The following is a 21,465-nucleotide window of genomic DNA, read 5'->3' on the forward strand; positions in this document are numbered from 1 at the left end:
GGCGGCCTTAATGGCCGGCAGTGCGGAGGGCTGAGCCCGGGCACCCACACCAGGTCTGCAGCAGCCACTGGACTGGGCCCCTGCGCTTCCAAAGCTTGTGGTGGGTCAGGGGCAGTCAGGGACCGGCCTAGGACCGATGAGCCTGGATGGACCCCCCGGGGGCCTCCCTCGGGAGCTGGGGGCCGGAGAAAGCCTTTCCGAGAGGGATGCAGAGCCGAATGGGCAGGCCCGGGTCCCAGGTCACGCTCCCGAGGTGGATCTGCACCCCACCCCTCAGCCTGGGCGTCAGGACCGGGCCCTGGAGGAGCCACATAACTCCTACTCCAGCTGCCAGACCCCGCCAGAGCCAACCTGTCTCCATGGCAACGAGGCAGCCACCCCCCCTCTCTGTGCCCATGGCCCCCGGCCCAGGGGCCCATTCCCCTCAGGGCCTGGGTCTGTCTTCTCACTCCTTAGAGTCGCCCCTGGTAAACACCTCACTCGCACCGAGGTGCTGGCCGCACTCTCCGTGCTGGGATTGGGGTCCATGTGCAGGGGAGTGTGTGCGTCCCGCAGCAGGGAGCAGGGAGGCGGGATGGCCTCCAGGGCGACCCTCCTTAGCTGGGGCTTTGTTCCCTGGGGGGAGGGTCAGGGAGCACCCAGGGGCCTGATGCCAGGGTGAACTAGAGGCCCCTTCCCAGGAAGGAGGAGCGGTTTGGGGGGTGCACAGGTCACGGGAAGTGGCAGGGAGAAGCTCCTGGCAGTGCCTGCGGGGTCCTCAGACCACAGTGCCCCTCCCTCAGCTCATCCTCACAGCCGTCCTGTGAGGGGGTGTCGCTGGCACTGTTGTACAGAGGGGGACACTGAGGCCAGAGAGGCGGAGTGTCTGACCGGTCACTGAGTAGCACCGGTGAGATTTTTTCCAGTAACCACTGGCCTGCGCGGCCTGGCGCCTCCCTTATCCCACTAGGACCCAAGCCAGCCCGTCTCTCGGCTCATCGCGGGGAGGGAGTGCTGGAAGGGGTAGTGGCTGCAAGCTGGGCGCCGAGGGTGTCCCCAGCGCCTGCTTCAGTGCTCAGGGTGTCCCCTAAAGCCTGTGTCCCCAGGCCTCAGAGCGGGGGGAGGCAGGCACCTCCTTCCCACCCTGTCTGCGCTCCCGCTCTCAGGTCCCGTGGAAGGATGCTCTGGCTCAGGGGAGGCACCCCTCACCCCTGCCTGGCACCTGCCAGCCCCGGAGGAGCCTGATGAATTGGCTGTGTGCCCCCCCAACCCCATTCCTCCCTCTCCAGCCCCCGCCTCGCTGGGGAGGTGCGAAGGGAGCGATTTCACAGCCTGTCAGCTGAGGCCTAAAAATACCCAGAACTCCAAGATGCTTGGGCAGGGGGAGGAGAGAGCAGGGACCAGGGATGGGGCGGTGGGGGTGCAATGATAACGTGGCCAGAGGAGCCCTGATGGCACCACAGCCTTCCTGGGAGGGATGGGCCGAGGTCCCCAGGCCCCCCGTCTGGCCCCAGAGCTGGCAGCGATAAAAGGGGGACCATCTCTAGGGTCTTGAGAACTCAGCTCTGGCATTCATCCCTAAGGGAGGCTCAGTCTCAGGTACCGTGGCCTCCAGGGGCCCCCGAGCCTCCGGTCAGTGCCTCCCTCCCTCTCCGCCCCTGGCCTGGCTGGCATCTTCGGGCCGTGGGAGCTGGGCGTGTGCCCGCTTCCTTCCTGGAGAAGGTGCCACTTCTGTGAGGGGCGAGGTGTGAGGAAGGCAGCGTGGATGGGGAGCCGGCAGGTGTGCGATGTGCCCTGTGAGTCACCAGGCACTAGAGGGGGCAGGAGAGAAGGGGTGTGGCAACCCACGTCACTGCCAGGTGGCTGTGCCGAGGTGTGGCCCGGCCCCCACGAGTCAGCCCGGGCCCAGGACGGGGGGCGTGCGTGCGTGCGTGCGGACCTGCCGGGCTGCCCTGTGCCTGGCGCTGGGGTGCCTGTGGGAATGTATGAGCGAGCATGGCTATTCCAGGCAGCGACCGCGTGACAGCATGGGAGCAGGTGTGGAGGCAAGCACATGCAGACACATGACGGAGTGTGTGCTTCTCATGTGGAAGCCTGATGGTGGGTGTGCTGTGCGGAGGGGCACCCGGCGGGGGCTGAGAGTCACTGGGGAGAGAGGGGGAGTGACAGCCAGAGCGGGGGCTCTGGATCAAAAGGAGCGGGCTCAGGCCTCAGCTGGGCCTCCTGTTGGTTAGCCGTGTGACCCTGGGCACGTCAGTTACCTTTCGCTGACGCATTCCTGCCTGTGCACCCACCTCGGAGGGCGGCTGGGAGGCTCGTATGTAAACTGCCTAGAACCGGGCCCGGCATCAGCGTTAGCACCATGTGCGTACTCGCTCCTACTGTCTGGTCCTCCCCTTTGATGACATAGGTGTCAGCACCAAGTTCAGAGAGGGCAAGCGGCCTGCCCAAAGTCACACAGCAAGTGAGTGGCAGAGCCAGGACTAGACCCCCGACTCCAGCACCTTAAGACAGAGCTTGTTCAAGTCTGGGACCTCAGGATACTGCCCCCTTCAGGCCACCGGAAGCCCCTACAACACAGGATTGTAACCCCACTGGCGTCCGGGGCCTAGATTCTGCCCAGGGCTGGGCTGGGACTTGGGAACTCAGGGGCCTGAGCATCATTCGATAATGCCAGGATGGAGGCATCCCTGGGGCAGTGGCCAGCCACCTGGCAGAACCGTGGCACTGTTAGCCTGTGGGCTTGGCCACGCATCCAACCCTCCTGAGTCTCGGTTGCCCCCTCTAATGGAGTAAGGGTGGTCCATGCTTCATAGGGTTGTTGTGGGGGGTAAATTAGATCCGCCGGTAGCTTGTAAGTGGCTGGAGCACTGTACGTAGTAAAGGCTCAATAATGTCAGCTAACCGACGTGGAGCCCTCCCCGCAGTGCTCCCTCCGTGGCGACTTCCCGTGCTTCCCCTCCGGCCCCTGCTGCCCTCGCCCCCTTCTGAACCGCCGCCCCAGGCCTAAACAGATCCGGGACTGACTGGCTGGCAACCAGGACCTGCCTTTGTCTCCCGTTACTGGTTCTGCCCAGGAGGGAACAGGACCCACCTTTGGGACTTAGCCCCTGAGCCCTCTGTACCTGCCTCATCACATACTTGCTCCACGACCTTGGACAAGCACCTTTACATCTCTGGGCCTTGATCCTCCCTCTGTGCAGTGGGAAGGCAGGACCACCCAGTCCTGGAGCCGCGGGGCCCAGGAGGGTCCCTGGCTCAGCCCCCGGGAGGGGGTGGCAGGTTGGCAAGAAGGAAGTGGGCCGGCTGCCCTGGTGAGTGGAGCATGCGGGCCCGAGCTGGCTGGTGGCCTGCCATATGCCTGCCGGTACCTGTGGGTGCGTAGGAGGCCTTTTCAGGCCCAACTGGCTGGGCCCTGACATTGGGGGAGGCTCAAGGACAATGACAGAGAGAGAGCCTTTCCTGGGGCCCTGGGAGCTGCCACTCCAGCCGTCCTCCCCGGCTCTCCTCCCCGGCTCTCCAGGGCTTTCCTCCAGCAGTTCCTCCTTCCTCCCTGCCCTTCCTCTCTCCTTCCCCTTCCTGGAGTCCCCCCCTCTGCCTCTCCCACTTCCCGCATCTTGACCGTTTTCCAGGTGCTTCCTTCCTTCCTCTCCCTCTGCAGAGGGGAGAGCCCCGCTTGGTCTCTCTGCTTCCCGAGGTCCCCCCTTTCTACCACATGACACGTTCCCCATTTCTCTGCATCTTCCTGGCTTCCCGGCTCCTGAGCCTGGGCCTCCCTTGCCCTGCATGGCATGTCTAAGCTCCTTCCAGCTTCGCGTCCCCTGCCTCTCCCCCTTCAGAGTCCCTCCCTCCCCAGCAGCCCACTTCCCTTCTTCCAGTTCCTGGGCCCTCGCTCCCTCTGCCTCCACCAGGCCCCTCACCCACCCTCCGAAGTTTCCTGGCCTCCTTCAGTTTCTGTGGCTGTCGCTGCCACCCTGTACCTCAATCACCGCCCCCACCCCTGTGAGTTGAGAAAAGGGGTCAGCCCAGGGCCCAGGGACTGGCAGCCTCGCCTCCTAATTAGCAGGAAGTAATTGCCTGGGAAAAAAATTTCATTTAGAATGAGAAATCGAGACTTCAAGTCAGAGCTGAGCCAACTGACAGCCCTAGGGAGCAGGAGGAGGGAGGTGGCCCAGGTCATGGCCTTAGGAAGCCCCTCAGGACATGAAGGCCCATTGGACCCCGCCCCCTCCCTGGACCTCCTCGGGGAGGAGGGCGGATAGCACTGGGCTGGGAGTCCCATCGGCTTCACTACTCGCGGGACAAACCACTCATTTCTCTGAACCTTAGTTTTCTGTCCTGTAAACTCAAGCGAGGCCCTCAAGCATCGTGAGGGGGGATTTGGACGGAAGCTATGAAAGCCCTTGGCAGGCCGTGAGAGTGCGGGATCGCGGCGTCCCTGTCTCCCCTGCGTGGCTCTCCATCTCTGGGATTTGAGGGCGGTGGAGCAGTGGCCTTGGGAACCCCTAAGGGGCAGCGAGGCTTCCCGAACAGGTGGACCCAGCTGAGCAGCAAGATTCAAGGCAGACAGGTGTGGTGCCCGGGCCAGGCTCCACACGCACCAGCTGCCCCCCCCCCCCTGCGTGGTCCCCTCGCCTGTCTGAACCCTACTCCCGTCATCTGTAGGATGCGGGTCACGGTGTTTCCTACCAGGGGGGTTGTAAGGCCGAATGCGGTCATGTGGGCCGAGCTCTGACCGCAGTGCTCGGCCGGGAGTGAGCGTGCGACACGCGGCAGGGGCTATAGTATCCACTGTAATTAACGGCTATTGGCCCTACTCCCTCCTGGCGCCACAGAAGCTGTGATTTTGAGTGTTGTCTTCAGGTGGCTATTTGTTTTGCCTTTTTTTTTAAGGAGGGGAATTTTTACACCCAGTGAGGTTAATACGAGGCAGTCCTATATAACACCAAGCAGGTTTGCTTCTCAAAGAGCCCCCACCTGTGGGATTGGGTTGGGGGCAGGACTGGGTTGCAGCTGTGGCCTTCTCTCACCCCCACTTTTTCCTAGGGAGGGGCTGTGGGCAAGTTTCTTATTTGGGTGGGTGTGAGGTGGGGCGCCTCTGCCCTCAGGGAAGGAACATGACAGGCCTTTGTGTTCATCTTGGTAGGACTGGCCCTACAGTGGGAGGAAAGGTCGTATTTAAAGAGGTGTACCCCACGCACCTTGGAGGAGGGAGCAGAAAGTTTCGCCTGGCCCAGTTGTCTTCGCTGTGAACTGGGCAGCATCGCACCCCAAGGCCACCAGACAGTCAGACAGCCAGGAGCACGGGTGCGGGGCAGCGCCGCAAGATCCAAGCGCCAGATTGCCCCGGAAGGATGAGGGGGCGGTGGGGGCGGGACTGTTTGCCACTTCTTCCCCTTTCGCCCAGCACCACCAACGAGGACCTCCTGTGCGCCTGCTCTGAGCGCAGTACCCGCGCCAGCCTCCAGGGGGCAGTGCCGCGGGCTCCCGTGAGGGAATGGGATGTGGCATTGACAGTGGTGGGGAGGCTCTTTGTGTCTCAAGTTGGGCTGCTGACTGGGGGCCTCACTGGGGAGAAGGGAGCTCCTAAGGTCCGTTGGTTGCTCGGCGGGGCTTCAGCTTAAGGCTGGTCTGGGAGGAATGGACAGCGGAAGGTGGGGCCGCTGTGCTGCAGTCCCAAAAGGGGTTCCTGCGGGTTAGATCCTACTCGCCAGGGGCAATGGAGACTTAGATCCTACTCGCCAGGTGGCCTGGAGGAGGGCTCAGTCCCAGGACCCTGTCCTGTTTCAGCACCAAGGACAGAGGCAGCGGGCTGGTGGCTGTGTCAGGACCACGGACAGATCTCAGGGCGCCCGCTCAGTGGCCCTGTCCTGATACTGGATTGATATCCCTGAATATGGTAGAATGGCACCTCTGATAGGGAATCTAAGCTACCCTCTATCCTAACAAGGCGATTTAGGCCCAGAGACGTGAGTTCGTTGCTAAGGTCACACCGCCATCGTGACACAGCGAGGGGCCGAACTGCACGCAGATCCCCAGCAGTCTCTTTCCACCACTCCCACAACTGAACGCCCACTCGTTACGCCCCTCCTTCCTACACACCTCTAGGGTCTGCCCCTAAGAGCGCTCACGCGGACACAGATGAAGTGTATCTCCACCCCCGGGTCATCAAAACCCCAGGTCAAGAGGCAGGACCTCAGGGTGAACGATCCCTAGCCCCTGTGGCTTTCATGGCTGTGAGCCTCAAGCGGGAGGGTGTCGGGGAGCCGTGACTTGGGGAGGTAAAATCGAGGCATCCGCATGAGGAGCTCTTAAGTGCTCCGAGAGCCTTGAATAAAATACTGCGTACCGTTCCCACCCCAGCTTCTTTGCAGCCGTGTATTATTCATAACAATACGACGCTGATTTAGGCCGAGGCACAACAATGTATTATTCATAGGAGTAGCGAGTGGTCAAGGCCTGTACTTAATCATCACATGCCCCTGGTCCTGCCCCCGCGGCACGCTCCTGGTGGAGACGCCCCCCAGCGGAGCACCTCCTCTCCCGGGCTCCCTGCTCAGAGCTGGCACCTGGCCCTGATGACTTCTGGACTCAGTAGCTTTCTGAAGTCTGCAGACGGTTTAGCTCCCTTGCCCCTCTTTTTTAAAAAAAAATATATTTTTATTTGATTTCAGAGAGGAAGGGAGAGGGAGAGAGAGATAGAAACATCAATGATGAGAGAGAATCATGGATCGGCTGCCTCCTGCACGCCCCCTATTGTGGACTGAGCCCACAACCCAGGCATGTGCCCTTGACTGGAATCGAACTTGGAACCCTTCCGTCACAGGCTGATGTTCTATCCACTGAGCCAAACCGGCTAGGGCTCCCTGTACCCCTCTTTTGAGGCTAAAGATTGAAGCCTTCCCTAAGCCTCCAACTGTGGGAGGTGGGAGTGGCTGTGATGCAGGAAGGGGTCACCAGGTAGAAGATACCCCCATCGCCTCCCTTAAATACAACAGTGGAGGTGAAACCCTCAGTAAACTCCGGAGCACTTTGTGAACTGTTCTGCACGGAACAGATGTGAGGCATTGTTACCAAGGCCATGTTCTCTGCTGGGAGAGAGAGCGCAGAGGCAGAGAGGGGCGGACGAGGCCCTTGCAGCTCGCCAGACCTCGCTCCCTGCTGAGGAGTCAGAGGGCTCGTGGATCCCGACATGTCCCCGTCCAGTTTCTTGCTTGGAACAGCTCCTGGCCCATCCGGATAATCCTTCATTCGCTGTTTACTCATTTAGCATCTCCTCTGAATTCTAAACCGTCTGCATCCAGCCGGCCTCGGCAGCCCCTGCCAGCCTTCTCTCCCTGGCTTGCTCACGCATTATCTGTTTTTATTACAGTCAAGGTTGAAGAGGCTTGCTCGTTCTAAGCCCCTATTTCCAGCTACTTTTCACTTTCCCAAACAATTCCCCGAGGGCCTCCTCGGTTTCCAGCCTCCTTCCCACCCTGGAGAGGCCGGAGGGGTTGTGGGTGGCGCCCGGCTTCTGAAGGACACGCAGAGAGCCTGTGGGGAGGGCATGGGAGTGGGGCCAAGGCCCAGCTTCCCGGGGAAATGAGTGCCTGGCTCGTTCCCTTCTTTTCCTTTTTCCCTTCTGCCCGCCCATCTCATTTTCTTTTTTTCCTGTAGCAAGACATGAGCTGCCCCCATTCCCAAGGTGGGTGGCCTCGAGCGGGGAGTTTCAGTGTGGAGAGAAGGCAGCGTATTCATCATGACAGGAGGCCTGGCGTTTTGCCTGGCTGTCTGGGTTCAGAGTTTAGCTCATTGGTTTTCTGTTGCTATCTCCCAGCTAGGCCGTTTTCTGGCTTTTTTGCGTTGGGTCGGTAGGAAGGAGGGAGGTGGGCTAGGCATCAAACATGCCCTCCCCTTCTCATGCCCACTAGTCCCGGGCTGCAGGCTCTGCACCTGTAAATCACCTCCCATCTTTCCCACTCCCAGCTGCTCACATGCACGGGAAGGGATGCTTCGTATGGAGACCTGGGACTCCAGCTTTCACTGCTTTCCACCAGGACATCATCCTGCAGCCACCAAAGGATGGGGGAGGTGGGGTGCTGAAGCAGAATACGTCCTGGTGCAGAATCAGGTGGGAGCAGGTGCGTCAGGAGGGGAACCACTGGCAGATTAGCCCCAATCACCTCCAACATCACTCTGCTTTCTCTCCGAGGTAGTAGTTGCGCCCCAGTCAGCACGGCAGAGACAGGGCCCTCGGCACCCCACCCTTCTCTTCTGCTCACATTCTGGCCAGCCTCAGGCACTCAGCCGCCAGACTGTTCTGAGAACTGTAGGTAGACTGAGGCCAAGGTCTGGCCCGGGGGAGGGAGGAAGGAGCCGGGAAAGGTGTGTGTGAGAGAGAGGGGGACCTCTGAAATGCTGGGGGTAACTTGGGCATGGCTCTCCGGTCACATTTTTGGCTGCTCTTGATTCTGTGTTCACCTGATGTCTTTCTTCTCTTCCTGCTCCTTCGAACGACTTGTCTGAAGGCTCAGCTCCCCGTGGGTGGAACAGAGAGAGCTGCAGGGTTTGGGGTCTTACAGGCTCCGAGTCCAACCCTGGCCGTACCTCTCTTCGGCTGTGTGCGCTTGGGCAAATAGCCCTTCTGAGCCTCGGTTTGCTTCTTTGTCAAATGAGCATAAGTGTTTCCCTTCGGAGGGGTGCTGGGGGCTGTGAACGTGACTCAGCGTTGCGTGTACATTAGTCACTGTGAGTACAGCCACTTGGGAAGGAGAGCGAGGGCCTGGGGTATGGGGATGCAGGAGAGGGGAGCCGTCTAGGTTGGGAGGGGGTGGCGGTGGGGCAGCTTTGGAAAGGCTGGAGAGAGGGAGTGTGCATGTCACCATCCGAGAGTACAAGAGCAGATTAACCCCGGGGGCAAGCGCCTATGTGCACAGATTTCCAGCACATCCAGCAGCTTCCCTGTATTGTGTCCTAGTCGGTGGGCTAGGGGAGACCCCAAGCAATGGGGAGACAGGACTTTGCCCTATTGGCCCTGCTTGGGGAACAAGACGATTCCCAAGAAGGGGGGAGGGTGGACAGAGGGGCAGTTCATTCAAGTTTGGAGAGGAAAGGGACAGCTGTGAGTGTATGTCATCAGGGAGGGCTTCCTGGAAGAGGTGGGCTTCCCTGCGGCCTCGAATAATTTCAGGCTTTTGTTCAGCCCTGGTCTATCCAGCGTCTCCTGTGTACTAGACCTTGGGCTACAGAGATGAGTGATCTTCGGTCTCAGCCCTCCCGGTGCTCCCAGTGGGGGAAAGACATAGAACATGCTAATTATTAACTCAAAGAAGAATTGCCGTAGGTACAGGGGAAGCAGAAGGAAATGTGGGAGGGAATGAAGGCCATCTCTGTCTGGGGACCCTGAGGGTAGAGAAGAGAGGGAGGGGCATTCCAGCCTGAGAGAACAGTTTATGCAAAGCCTCAGGTGTAAGAGACCTTGGCCTTCCAGAAGGCAAGGGAAAGTGCGCTGTGGCTAGGTGGTGCCGTGCAGCGGTTTACAGAATCTTGTCACATCCTTCAGCTCAGAGGAGCCACTGGGAAGGGACAGGCTCGGGCTGCCTTAATTCCCGTGCCCACTTCTTCCTCTGTGGACTAGGAGGGACGTGGTACAAGGTCGTGGCGATCACACAAAATGGTGCGGCTAAACTTCCTGGCACAAAAGGCGTGCGCTCAATTAACGTGAGCTGTTATGTGATCCTGACAGGACCCCAGCAGGGGCGGTCGGGGGTTATTATCATCATTTACAGGGAAAGCACGTGGGCCCAGCATGGGCCCTTCCAGGGTCACTGGCCAGGGCCGGGGGTGGGACTTGAACCCAGGTTGTCTGCCTCCACGGCTGGTTTCCCTCCCACTGCTCTGCCTCAGAAGGACAGACAGAATCTGAGTGGACAGATGCTGGGCATAGGGAGAAAATTCCAGGCTGAGGAAGTGCATGATTACCAAGACCCCGTGGATGGCAGAGTGGGCTGGGCATCTGCTCATGGCTATGACCATGTGTGACCATGCACAGGGGTGTGTGAAGGTGAGCATGGGTGTTTGTGCAAGGAGTGAGTCTCTGTGGCTCGTGTGTGTGTGTGTGTGTGTGTGTGTCCATGCATGTGTATGTGTGTGAGTGTGAGCATGGGTATCTGCAAGGAGTCTCCGTGGCTCATGCATGCATGTGTGTGTGTGTGTGTGTGTGTGCCCATGCATGTGTATGTGTGTGAGTATGAGCATGGATGTCTGTGCAGGGAGTCTCCGTGGCACATGTATGTGTGTGTGTGGTGTGGTGTGTGTGTGTGTGCGTGAGAAAGAGAGAGAGAGCCATGGTGTCTGTCTGTGGCCTGTGTATGTGTGCCTGCTCCTCTGGCTCCCTTCCCACTCCCCCCGGGTAGCTGGTGAGCTTGCCCTCAGAAGTCCATTCCCTCGCCACAGCTCCCCGGGGCATCCCAGCAGCCAGCGGCCCTGTTTGATTCTGTTCATCCATAAATCATGGCTTGCTGAGGAGATGAAAAAAATTGGGAGCGGGGGCAGATCCGTGGCCAGGGACGGGGTCAGGTCTTCAGTGCACACCTGAAGCCCAGCCTGGCTTCCAGCGGTCACCCCACCCCCACCCCTCGCTGCCTCAGCCCTCCCCACTCCCTGCCCTACGCATCCAACTGATGTGCTCTTGCTCAAGCCCTGGGCCCGTCCGTCATGAGTCAGCGGCTGGGCGGGGGCGGGGGTGCGCGGAATTAAGACGTGACCCCCCTGGCCTCCGCCGTCCTTTGGGGAAAACTAGACGTGTATCTAGCTCAGTATTTCACTCAGCACTCATTGAGTGCCAACGCCGTGCCCAGATGTCTCCTGCGCGGAGAGGTGGCGAGGCTATGATAATAGCCAGCACTTACTGCCCACTTATTCTGCATCGGGCACCGTGCTAAGCGCACTCTCTGTGCTCATTCCTTTAAACCCCACAATTGTCCTATGAGGCCTACACTATTACGAGCCCCCACTTGCAGATGGGGAGACCGATGCACACACAGATCAGGTCACGTGGCTTGGAAGAATAAGAGCGAGAATCTGAGCCCAGACAGCCTGGCTCCAGGGCCCTGGCACTTACTCGCTGCACCCTAACAGCAGGCAGGCACCGTGTGCGGGGAGCCCCGAGGCAGGAGAAGTTCATTCCCACTGAGGGGGTGACGGAGGGCTCCTGCAGGAGGCGCTTTTCCTCTGGCCTAGAAAAATCAGGGATTGCCAGGCAAATGCCCTGGCCGGTTCGGCTCAATGGATAGAGCGTCGGCCTGTGGACTGAAGGGTCCCAGGTTCGATTCCGGTCAAGGGCACAGGCCCGGGTTGCGGGCTCGATCCCCAGTGGGGGGCGTGCAGGGGGCAGCCGATCCATGATTCTCTCTCATCACTGATGTTTCTATCTCTCTCTCCCTCTCTCTCTTCCTCTCTGAAATCAATATATATTTTAAAAAAAAGGATTGTCAGGCAAAGATGGGCATGAGGGAAGAACGGAAGGTGTGTGTGTGTGTAAGAGAGGTTCTCAAACCCTGTCCCTGCAGCCCCTCCCGTCTCTGCTCTCCCGTCTGGTTTGGGTGACATGAGGTAACATACACAGGCATTGAACCTTCAACCAGTGTTTACCGAGTGTCAGCCTGTCACCGGGGATCCTGGGACAACAGAGCAGGACCCCTGCCTTCTCGGACCCTGTAGTCTGGTACACAGTAGGTGCTTAACACATGGTACCTCTATTAGCATCATTATTCCTAGCGGCCTGGGACTCCTCCCCACTCGTCCTGGCAACAAGCATTTATTGAGCACCGCCTCCGGGCTCGGCTCTGTCCTTGGTGCTGGGCGGACAGAGGGGAAGACTGTGGGTGAGGACCTCGTCCGCCCTCAGAGGTGGGCCGCCTCCTGGGGCACCCAGGCCAGACCCCGCGAGCTCCTCCGGGAGTGGCCTGGTTAGGAGCACAGGCTGTGCCCACAGGACCTGGCAGGGCCTACAGGTCTCCGTTAGATTGTCATGAATCCTGAGCTCTGACCAGCAGACACACCCACCACAGGCCTGGGCACAGGGGCAGCGATGTGCCCGAGCTCGCCCCTCCCTCCCAGGACACCCCTGGGATGGGACCCAGGAGGCCTGGTCCTCCTCGCTCCTGCCTCCCCTGCCTCCCAGGTCGCCCAGTGCCCTCGGTCTGCCCTTGTCTGTCTCCCCATCCCTCCTCCCCCGGCCCCGGGACCCAGGACACATCCTCTGCCCAGGGATAGGTCGTGGGACTCAGCGCTGTCAGAGGCTGGTGAGGGCGAGGGTGGCAATATTTTCTTTCCTCAAATGTGAATATGCTGACGCTAAGGGGACTTGAAACCATGCATGTCATCGGAGGGCGGTTTCGAAGGGCATGGGCGGCTTTGCCTGGAGACGACTGGAGGGGACATGAGAGCTGTCAGCAAGGATTTGGAGGCTGCGTGTGGCAGAGGGAGCCGGCTTGCTCCCAGGAGCTCGGAGGGCAAGCCTAGGACCACGAGGGAAGGTTCTGGGGAGGCGGGTTCGGCTCAGCACAAGGCGCAGCCACCCTCCCTAACGCTCGCCTGTCCCTGGAGGCCTGTCTCCTGCGAAGCTGGTTCCTGTCGCCACCCCGCCTGGGGGGTGCGCACCGATGGGCTGACCCCTCACTTCCGAGGTTCCTCCAGCCCCAGACGCTGCGACTCCAGGCCCTGGGGATGGTTCACTCTGGCTGGCAGGTGAGGACATGCTTGTCCCCCTGATGGCAGCGCCATGCGTTGGCCGAGGACATCGTGTCACTTACAGCGTCGGTGCAATCTGCAATGGCAAGCGTTTCACCCCGGCCTCTCGGGCTTTGCAAGGGATGCTGGGAGCCTGGTGGGGAGAGATCACTGCCTAGAAGACAATGGTGTCTGCCATGCTGCGGGGGATGGGGGGGTCCCAGGGTCCCTGATCCCCGGGATGGGGCTCAACATTCCTCAGCAACAATCCCTTTTGTCAGTTGTCTGCAACACCCCACGATGGGAAACAGAAGGAAATGTGCTGCGTCGGTTGGAGAGGACTGTGGGCCACAGCCTCATCTGCTCAGCTTCCCCTCCCTGGCCTTTGGGGGGTTCCTGGGAGCCCCCGGTGTTCCTGAAAGCGCACAGAGCAGAGTCCAGGCTCCGAGCCAGGCTGCCGGGTTCAAACCCCGGCCCCCCGCCTGCTCTCTGAGTGACCTTGGACAAGGGGCTGGACCCCTGTGTATCTCGGTCCCCCATCTGTAAAACAGGGATAACCATATCGCCGACGCCCATTGCCGTGAGCTCTAAGTTGTTGCCTCACGTGGAACATCTAGGACACCTGCTCATCATCAGAGTGAGAAGGGTGCGCTCTTGCACAGATGAAAGCACTGACGTCCTTTGCTCTTGCTGTTCCCTCTGCCCAGAATATGCTACCCTCACCTCAGCCCCACCCCCCAGACCACACCAAAGACCCTCTCCTCCGGGAAGCCTTCCCAGATAGCTCCCTCATCCGGCAGTCCCTTCATCTGTGTGCTCCCAGAGCCCCCTGCTTACACCTGAGACAAAGCTAACACCAACAACCCTAGTGAGCACACCGATCTATTCATGCTAACAACAATCCCAGAGAGCGGATGGCATGTTTACCTTCTCTTCAGTATTAAGGAGAAAACGGAGACACGGCGGTTAAGGCACTTGTCCAAGGCCACACGGCTGTTAAGAAATAGAGGCTTGTCAACTCTAATTGGAAAATAAATTTAAAAGGATATATACTTTTTTAATAAAATAATTATTTTTTAAATGAGGCAGAGGCTGTACTCACACGTGGGTCCTTTCCCGGGTGTGTTGGAGTCTGGAGCTCCAGGCTGGTGGCCTGCCGCTCACCGGTTCTGGGGCTCCTGACACGCTAAGAAGTCATCGCCGGATCCTTGTCTGTGCCCTGTGCCCTATGCCCACGGTAGATGCTCAGTAGCGAGTAGTTGAAAGCTCAACCTGAGATGGAATTTACGTCACTGAGGAAGGAGTTTGACAAAGGAAGGTGTGGGGCCACCTGCTCTCCCCCTCCCCCAGGCCCTCCCCGTGGAGGGAGCTGGGCAAAGTGCAGGCCCTCTTCCCAGAAGGCACCTTGCCCATCGCCTCACCACAGCCCTGCGTCTCAGGGCCCTGGTGACTGTGCGGAACTGTGGCCGTCACTCCCCCCCCAACCCCCGTCCTCCCTCGGAGGTCTGGAGGCTGAAGATGGAGGCCGCCCATTTAGCTGAGAACTCTGGCGAAGGTGCCGTCCTGCCCTCGGAGGGAAGGGCACGGGTTCCTTGGTGTCTGGGTGGCCTGGGCCAGAGCTCCCAGGAGCTGTGGGCCCTGAAGGTGACAGTCACTGGCTGCAGGCGCTTTTGAGGGCCGAGGCTCTGGACTCGGGACAAGAGGAAGTTTCGTTGGCCTGGCAGGTAGATAGATGGGGGACAGGTGAGGGCGGCCTTTTCCCACAGCTGGGAGGCTCCGGAAATGGGGAAGGGAGAGAGGGGGCCCAGGCAGGATTCCAGGGAGAGCAGGCAGCGAACCAGGTGCCCAGGGCCCTGGAGTGGTGATGGGGGAGCCCTGAGGGCCCTGAGAGCTGGGGGTGACCTCTGGGCCCTCTCTCTGAGGCCCCACAGCAAAGCAAGAGGACGAGCCCAGAAGCTAAAGCCACAGGAGCCAGGACCAGACAGACAGCCGTCACCCACTCTCAGTGACCATCCCCGGCACCGGAAGTCCCACGCAGGCTCCTCTGTAAACAACCCGCGTTTCCTTGACTTTCCGACACATCCTGTGCACGTGTGATGGTGCCGCTCTCACCCGACTCCCTCACATGACGGTTTCCGGTCAAGTCTCGCCTTCCTGGTGTCTGGTTTGGGCTCGTGTGTACAACCACCTGTGGGAGGCAGGGAGGAGGTTTATCTGCATTGCAGGGGAGCACACGGAGCGGTTATGTGACTCGCCCTCGGCCACACGGCAAGCAGGAGACGCCATTTGCATAGAAACCTGGCGCTTTCCTCCCCGGGCAGGCCCACGAAGACTCCCACCCCTGAGGTCCACCCCTGAGGTCCAGGACTGTGGAGAGCAGCCACAGCATTTGGACAGGTTCAAGCCTGGGCCTAATGAGCGGGCACGATCCCCTCTCGTGGCAAAGCCACGTGCAAGTCCCAGCACAATTACAGCCAAAGGCTGTTTGTGAGCTTGACCTCGTGGCCCGAACCTGTGGTCCCACGTGGCTGAGTGATGTGGGCTGCGGGAGGGGCAGCAAGTAAACAAAGCTTGATCAGGTGCATGTAATTGAGTGGATTCGAAACCGCCAGAACGTTGTAAACATCTTGACCACGCCCTTACTGTGCCTCGTGGAATCTGCTATAAAATAAAGACTCGGCTTGCAGGCCGTGGCACTGTCTAGTCAGAGGACAGCGTCCCATCGACCCCAGCTTTATTCTCTCGTCTGTCTTTTCTAATCCTTCACGCACCCGCCGCACCCAGGTTCACCCATGGCCGTGCACACAGGACCTCTGAGCTTTCGGAATGGAAGCCATGGCGAGCGTTCCGGAGATTGTCCACCACGGGCCCAGCGACTCGGGGAGGGGCGGGCGGGTGTGCAGACCCCATTGGGTGGGCTTCCCGCCCAAGCAAAGCTGGGCTAAGGGGGCGAGGGCTGATCAGAGGGTCCCAGAGATCTCCTCCTGGGCTCTACAGGTGGCTGTTGAGCCTCGGCCAGACACTTAAGAGTCTGTCCGTGCCCACAGGGCAGATGCCTCAGGGACTGTAGGAGCTGATGGCCCTTTGGGCGGATTTGGCTGGAGTGTAGCCCAGAGCTCGGAGCCTGGAGGGGGCTGAGCTGGAAGGGCCTGGAGAAGCAGTGGCTGTTTTAGTGGGGTGTGGAGGCTGGGGGAGCAGGGGGGGCTAGGGGCGCGCTGGCTTCTCCCTTGGAGGGTGTCAAGTTTGGGAGATGGTACGGAGCCTGTGGGCTCACACAGGCTCGGGCAGGGAGAGAGCAGTAGAGGTGTCAGCCGGCACAGTTGCCTCATTTCACAGAAGAGGGAGATGGGGAGCCCTCCAGGGTGGGCTCTGGGGCAGAGCTGCGGGCTCAGAGCTTGGGGCTCAGAGCTCCCAGGTGGGGGTCAGCGGGAAGGGCGGGCAGCACGGTTGTTCTGAGGGCTCGGGGCTGAGGGAGGGTGGCTGGCCCTGGCCAATGAGGGTCTGACCTATGCATGTCCTCCCTCCCCAGGGGCGCCCACCCGCGACGTCCTGCTGGTCTCGGCCATCATCACCGTCAGCCTTAGCGTGACTATCCTCCTCTGCGGCCTCTGCCACTGGTGTCAGCGCAAACTGGTGAGGCTCCTGCACCCCGCCCCGCCCCCCCAACTGCAGGCTCGTGAAGGTTCTCCAAGGCGCGCACAGATGGCCCACCTGTCCGCCGAGGCCGGCGCACCTGAGGCATTCACACCGCACGTGCGCACTGCGCGGGCCTGGGTGTTGGCCGCGTGGGTCCGTGTGGACACCCAGAGCCACACCCCTGAGGACATTCGTGGAGAGACGGGGGACGCGCGGGCAATCTCACGCGCGCAACTCCGCGCACACGCGCCCCGCCTCCCGCAGAAAGAGCCGCAGGCACACTCGCTCGGAGCAGGGGAGCCCCCTCCCCTCCGCCCGCCGCCCTCCCCCCTCCTCCGGGGCGGGGCGGGGCCGAGCCGGGCATCCTGGCCAATGAGATGCTGCGCCAGCCTCGCCCCACCCCCGCACATTCATCCCTGTTCCCCGGGTTTGTACAAGCACAAGCGGCCCCTTTTCCTCGGTAGCGAGGCTGGGCAATCGACGAGCGGATCGGGCATCAATAAGTAACGAGCCGGTCAGAGGGACATTCATCACCGAGGGCGCCCGGGGCGGGAGCGGGGCCGAGCCGCCCGCCCGCAGCCCGCGGCCGGGAGGGTGGCTGCCCCAGGAGACCCTCAGCCCGCCCCTGTCCTGCCGCCCCAGCCCAGAAGCGCGGCGGGGCTTGGAGGAGCTGCGGGGGGCGCCCCCGAGGGTGGGCCTGGAGGCGGCCCAGGTGTGGCACTTGCCCAGGGTTGGGTGTAGAAGGGTCCCCGCTCAGCCGCAGAGGCGGGAGGCTGTGGCCGTGGGCACACTCCCATGAAAGAGAAGGCGCAGACGCCCTGGGGGCCCGCACGCTTCCTGCAGGAAACCCGTGCTCAGGAACTGGGAACGTGCCTCTCCTTCCTGCCCACCCCCGTGCGCGCGCGTCCGCGGGACGGCTGTTCCCCGCAGGTGGAGCCAGGCTGGCCGCCCCGCATTGTTCCTGGATCTCCTGTGGCTGCTGCATCTCAGAATTCCAGGGGAGGTGGAGGCTGGGGCTTGGCCACGTGCCTCTGTGCGCGAGTGTCCTCGAGGCTGTGGGCGTGGCTGAGCACTCACTGCAGCCTGCATGTCTTGTTGGGCCGGCTGTCTGTCTGTCTGTCCGTATTGGACGGCAGGTGAAGGTGTGTGAGCAGGTGCTGCTGGTGCCCTTGAGCGTGTGTGTGTGTGTGTGTGTGTGTGTGTGTGTGTCGGGGGGGGGGGGGTCTTTGTGCTGAGTGTATCCACTTTGAGGGTATTTGGTGCAGTGTGTGTCTGTGTGTGAGTGTGTGTGTGTCTGTGTGTGAGTGTGTGAGCGTCTGTGTGTGTGTGTGAGCGTCTGTGTGTGTGTCTGTGTGTGCGCGTCTGTGTGTGTGTGTGTCTGTGTGTGAGTGTGTATGTAGGGAGAGCCTCACCCTGTCCCCACTCATCTGGGGGCAGGAGTTCAAGGACAACAGCTTTTGTAGCAGGTGGGCAGCTGAGAGATGCAGAACCAACCCCAGGCCTCAGCCCACCCACCACCCCACCCCCTGTCCAGCCTGAGGAACTTCTCCCAGAGTCCAATCCACACTGTCCTTTCTGACTTCTTTCTCCAAGCTGCCCAAGCCCTCAACCTGCTACCACCCCTCCTCTCCCCTCCCCTCCCAGCACCCCCCCCCCCCCCGGGGCTGCAGAGCCAGGGAGCCCCTTGCCCGGGCTGTCTCCATGCCCCATGCTTGCCCGCCTGTCCCCTCTGCGGCAGTGACATGTGCCCTCACAGCCCAGATCCCATTTCCAAACATTAGTAACTTCTTAACCTCCAGCTGGCTTTTTCCAGCTCCGCTGCCAAGCCCTCCTGCCCAGCAGGCTGGTGGTGTGGGGTCTCTCCTTGCCCCATGCACTTCCCCTGTCCCCCAAACCAAGTTCTGCCCCAATGCCTGCCCCCCTAGCTTCCCGGCTCCACTGCAGTGGCAGCTGCAGCCTGAGGGGCGGCTCTCTGAGCTGTGGAAGGAGGAGCGGCCCTGGGACACCAGGGGCCAGCCCACCCCAGCCGTGCCTGGCCTGGGGAAGGACAGCAGCCGCCTCAGAAGGAGGTGCTTATGGGCAAGTTCCCTGCCAAGACTAGGAAGATAGAGGAGGGGGAGAGGGAGGGGGTCCTCATCCGGGGCCTGGCACTGCCTGAAGTGCTGGAGAATAGTGGGGGCGGGGCTCCTGCCTGAGGGTCACCCCAAGAAGGGCCCTGGGCCACCATGGACCGGCTGTCGGCTCTGACCGGCCCAGCTGGAACTAGGAGTTTCTTGGGGTCAGAGCTCGAGCTGAGAACCGGCAGCTTTTGTGGACCCAGAGGGCCCGGCAGCTCCGCTGGTAACTTCAGGTTCTGGATCCAAGGCAACGGCCAGGATGGGGGACCCCAGAGGGCGCTCCCAGTTGATGGTTTAGGGAACTGCTGGGTACCAGGTTCCACACCGAGTACGAGAGGCCGTACAGCCCATCACTGGGGAGAACTTCCCAGGGCGGGAGCTGAAGTCGGGAGGAAAGTAACAGTTGTGCTGAGAGGCTCTTCCCGTGATGTCACACCCACTCGGGAAGGAAGGGGAGGAGGCCCGAGAGGCACGGGACCTGACCAGGGTAACACAGGAACATGAGGCCCTGGGACCAGGATCCCGGCACCCCGGAGACCTAGGGGTGCTGAGGGGGAATGAGGGCCCCCACTCCACACACCCCCTGCGGGGAGCTCCGCACCTGTCCCTACGCAGATGGCCCTGTGCCCAGGAAGGGGCTGCAGCGGGCAGGAGTGCCAGGGAGCACAGCTGTCGCTTCTGCGTTGCTTTGGGGCAAGTGGCATAATTGGCTATTGTGGCTGTGGTGTCGGTGCACACGACTGCACGTGGAGAAACGTGTGTGTGTGTGTGTGTGTGTCCCCACTGGGCAGGGGCAGGCAAGTGTCCGGTGGGAGAATGGTCTGTGGGGGCAGCTCCAGCCTTTCCACGGCCCCATCCCCCCGCCACCCACACCAGCCCCGGCCTGGCCTAGACCTGTGGCCCCCGGGCGCACTGAGGACGCGTGGTGGCAGCCAGGAATGCTAATGGTGCCAGGCTCCGCATGAACTAAATTTAGAAACCCAAACCGAGAAGGTGAATGGCACTCACCTTCCGGGCAGCAGGCCCAGTCGCTGCTGCAGCCACGGCCCTCCTTCCAGCCAGGGATGGGGGTGCCCCCCCCCCCCCCCCCGTTCCGCCCTGCCCCTCCCCGACTCAGGCTGGAGTGAGAGTCAGTGGGCCGCCTTCTTACGAGGGAGCGAGCGTGTTCAGGCCCTGCCCCGCCTCCCAGCCCCAGGCGCGAGGACCCCAGGGAGCCCCCAGACAGTGAGGGCCACAGCCTGGGCAGGACTGGGCACGGGCCTCCTCCCCACCCCCGCGGCTCACGTCACTGGCTGCTGCCAACCTTGCCCTGCAGGATGCCGCCCCCACCATCTGGGGGCAGTGACGTGGCCGGTGTGACGTAGCCAGGGTGATGTGGCCAGAGAGCCATCTGTCTGTGGCAGAGGGAGCTGCGCTTCTGGGAGCCGGGCCACAGCGGCAGGACGGGAGAGGCCCCAGCCTTGGGGTCAGGGATGGGGTGCAGGTCAAGGGGGTGGGGCAGGTCTTGGGACCCATTGAGGCCCAGGAAGAGCCAGCCACACAGCAGGTACTGGTGAAGCTGGCACCCCACAGTTGTGACGCCCTTGACCTCTGACCTTGTTGCCAAGGCTGGGCTCCAGTCTACCCCGCTACCCCAGGGGAGTACCCCGCTGTCCCGGGGGGAGTACCTCACTTCCCTAAGGGGAGTACCCCCTACCCCAGTGGGAGTACCCTGCTACCCCAGGGGGAGCCCGTTCTGTGGAGGCAGGGAGGGTGCAGCCCTGGGTCCCGGGAGTGACGGGTGCTGTCTCCGTAGGGCAAGCGCTACAAGAACTCCTTGGAGACGGTGGGCACGCCCGACTCAGGACGTGGGCGCAGTGAGAAGAAGGCCATCAAGTAGGTGCCAGCCTTGGAGTTGGGGAAGGGGGTGCAGGCAGCCCAGGTGGGAGGAGCCCCGACCCTCCCTACGTCTACATCTGCCACACACATCAGTCCCCCTCTCCCCACCCGCACACTCCCTGTGCCTCGGGGTGGCTTCAGGCCCCGCCTTCTCTGCCGGTGCCCCCAGACCCTCACCGTGTCCCAGGCCCCCAGCCCCATTTCTGGCTGCCCTCCCTGCACCGTGTCCTCCCTCAGCCCAGTTGCTGGTTCCTCCCTCCACCCTTCACGTCACACACACCACACCTAGCCCCGCCCAGCCCCCCACTCTTTTCTCGGACCCTGTCAGTGTTCTCAGGGTGACCTGGAGGGGTGTAGCCCAGCGCTGGGCTGCTCAGGGGACGCTGGTAATGGGGAAGCTCCCCTGCCCCATCCCCCCATCCCTAGCGAGTGTCTTGCTGCCTCTGACCCCCCATTTTGCTCTGAGAGGCCTTTCAAGTAAGCAAGTCAGCCTTCTGTGGACCACCTGGGCCAGCCCACTGCGGAGGGCCCCTGGGGGACACCAGGAAAGGCCCCTCTGCCCCGCGTGGCCGATGGCCTGGTCCCTTCCTCAGCCTTCACTGGGAGGCTGTGGGCCCAAGGGCCCCGCCGTCTCAGCCTGCCAGCTAAGGGGCAAGCTGCCCCCGGCCTGCCCTGCCCCCTCCCCTTCCCTTCAGCCCCTTCCCACTGCCTCACCCCCCCTTCCCTCCTGTCTTCCTCCTTTTCTCTCCCTCCTTCCCTTCTTCCTCCCCCTGCTCCTCAGGGCTCCCTCTCTGCCCCTCCTGCCCCTCCTCTCTTTCATCTCTAGCTCTGACCCTGTGGGGCCTTCACAGAAGCTGCGGGCGTGTCTGTGGGTCGGGTTAGTGGAGGGTGGGCCCGGCCAGGTTGGGGGTGGGGAGGCCGCGGGAAGCCTTTGAAGCTGGTTCGGTGGTTGCACACTCTCCAGTCTTCAAAGCCGGAGCCCGCAGGTCTCAAGGGCGGTGCAGAGCCTGGCTCAGGGCTTCCTGAAGGCAGGGGGACAATGCGGGGGGGTGGGGGGGGCCGCCGGGCCAGCCCCCCTGCTCAGCACCTGTGCCCCTGAGTGTGCAGCCGTGGTCTGGGGGTGGGGGGGGAGGGCCTGTCT

General features: G+C 61.7%; 1 protein-coding gene across 4 annotated transcripts in view; it reads left to right on the forward strand.

Moving 5' to 3' along the window:
• SYT7 (synaptotagmin 7) overlaps positions 1-21,465 on the forward strand; it is a 56,050-nt gene that overhangs the window by 7,514 nt on the left and 27,071 nt on the right. For all 4 annotated transcript variants that reach the window (XM_070427212.1, XM_070427213.1, XM_070427214.1 and 1 more), the window contains exons 2-3: positions 16,223-16,326; positions 20,242-20,321. In XM_070427212.1, coding sequence (XP_070283313.1) covers positions 16,223-16,326; positions 20,242-20,321 — 184 coding nt within the window. The remainder of the gene's footprint in view (positions 1-16,222; positions 16,327-20,241; positions 20,322-21,465) is intronic.

This window comes from Myotis yumanensis, unplaced genomic scaffold (assembly GCF_028538775.1).
Source record: "Myotis yumanensis isolate MYYU_CA2020_CCGP unplaced genomic scaffold, mMyoYum1.0.hap1 SCAF_10, whole genome shotgun sequence".
NCBI lineage: Eukaryota > Metazoa > Chordata > Mammalia > Chiroptera > Vespertilionidae > Myotis > Myotis yumanensis.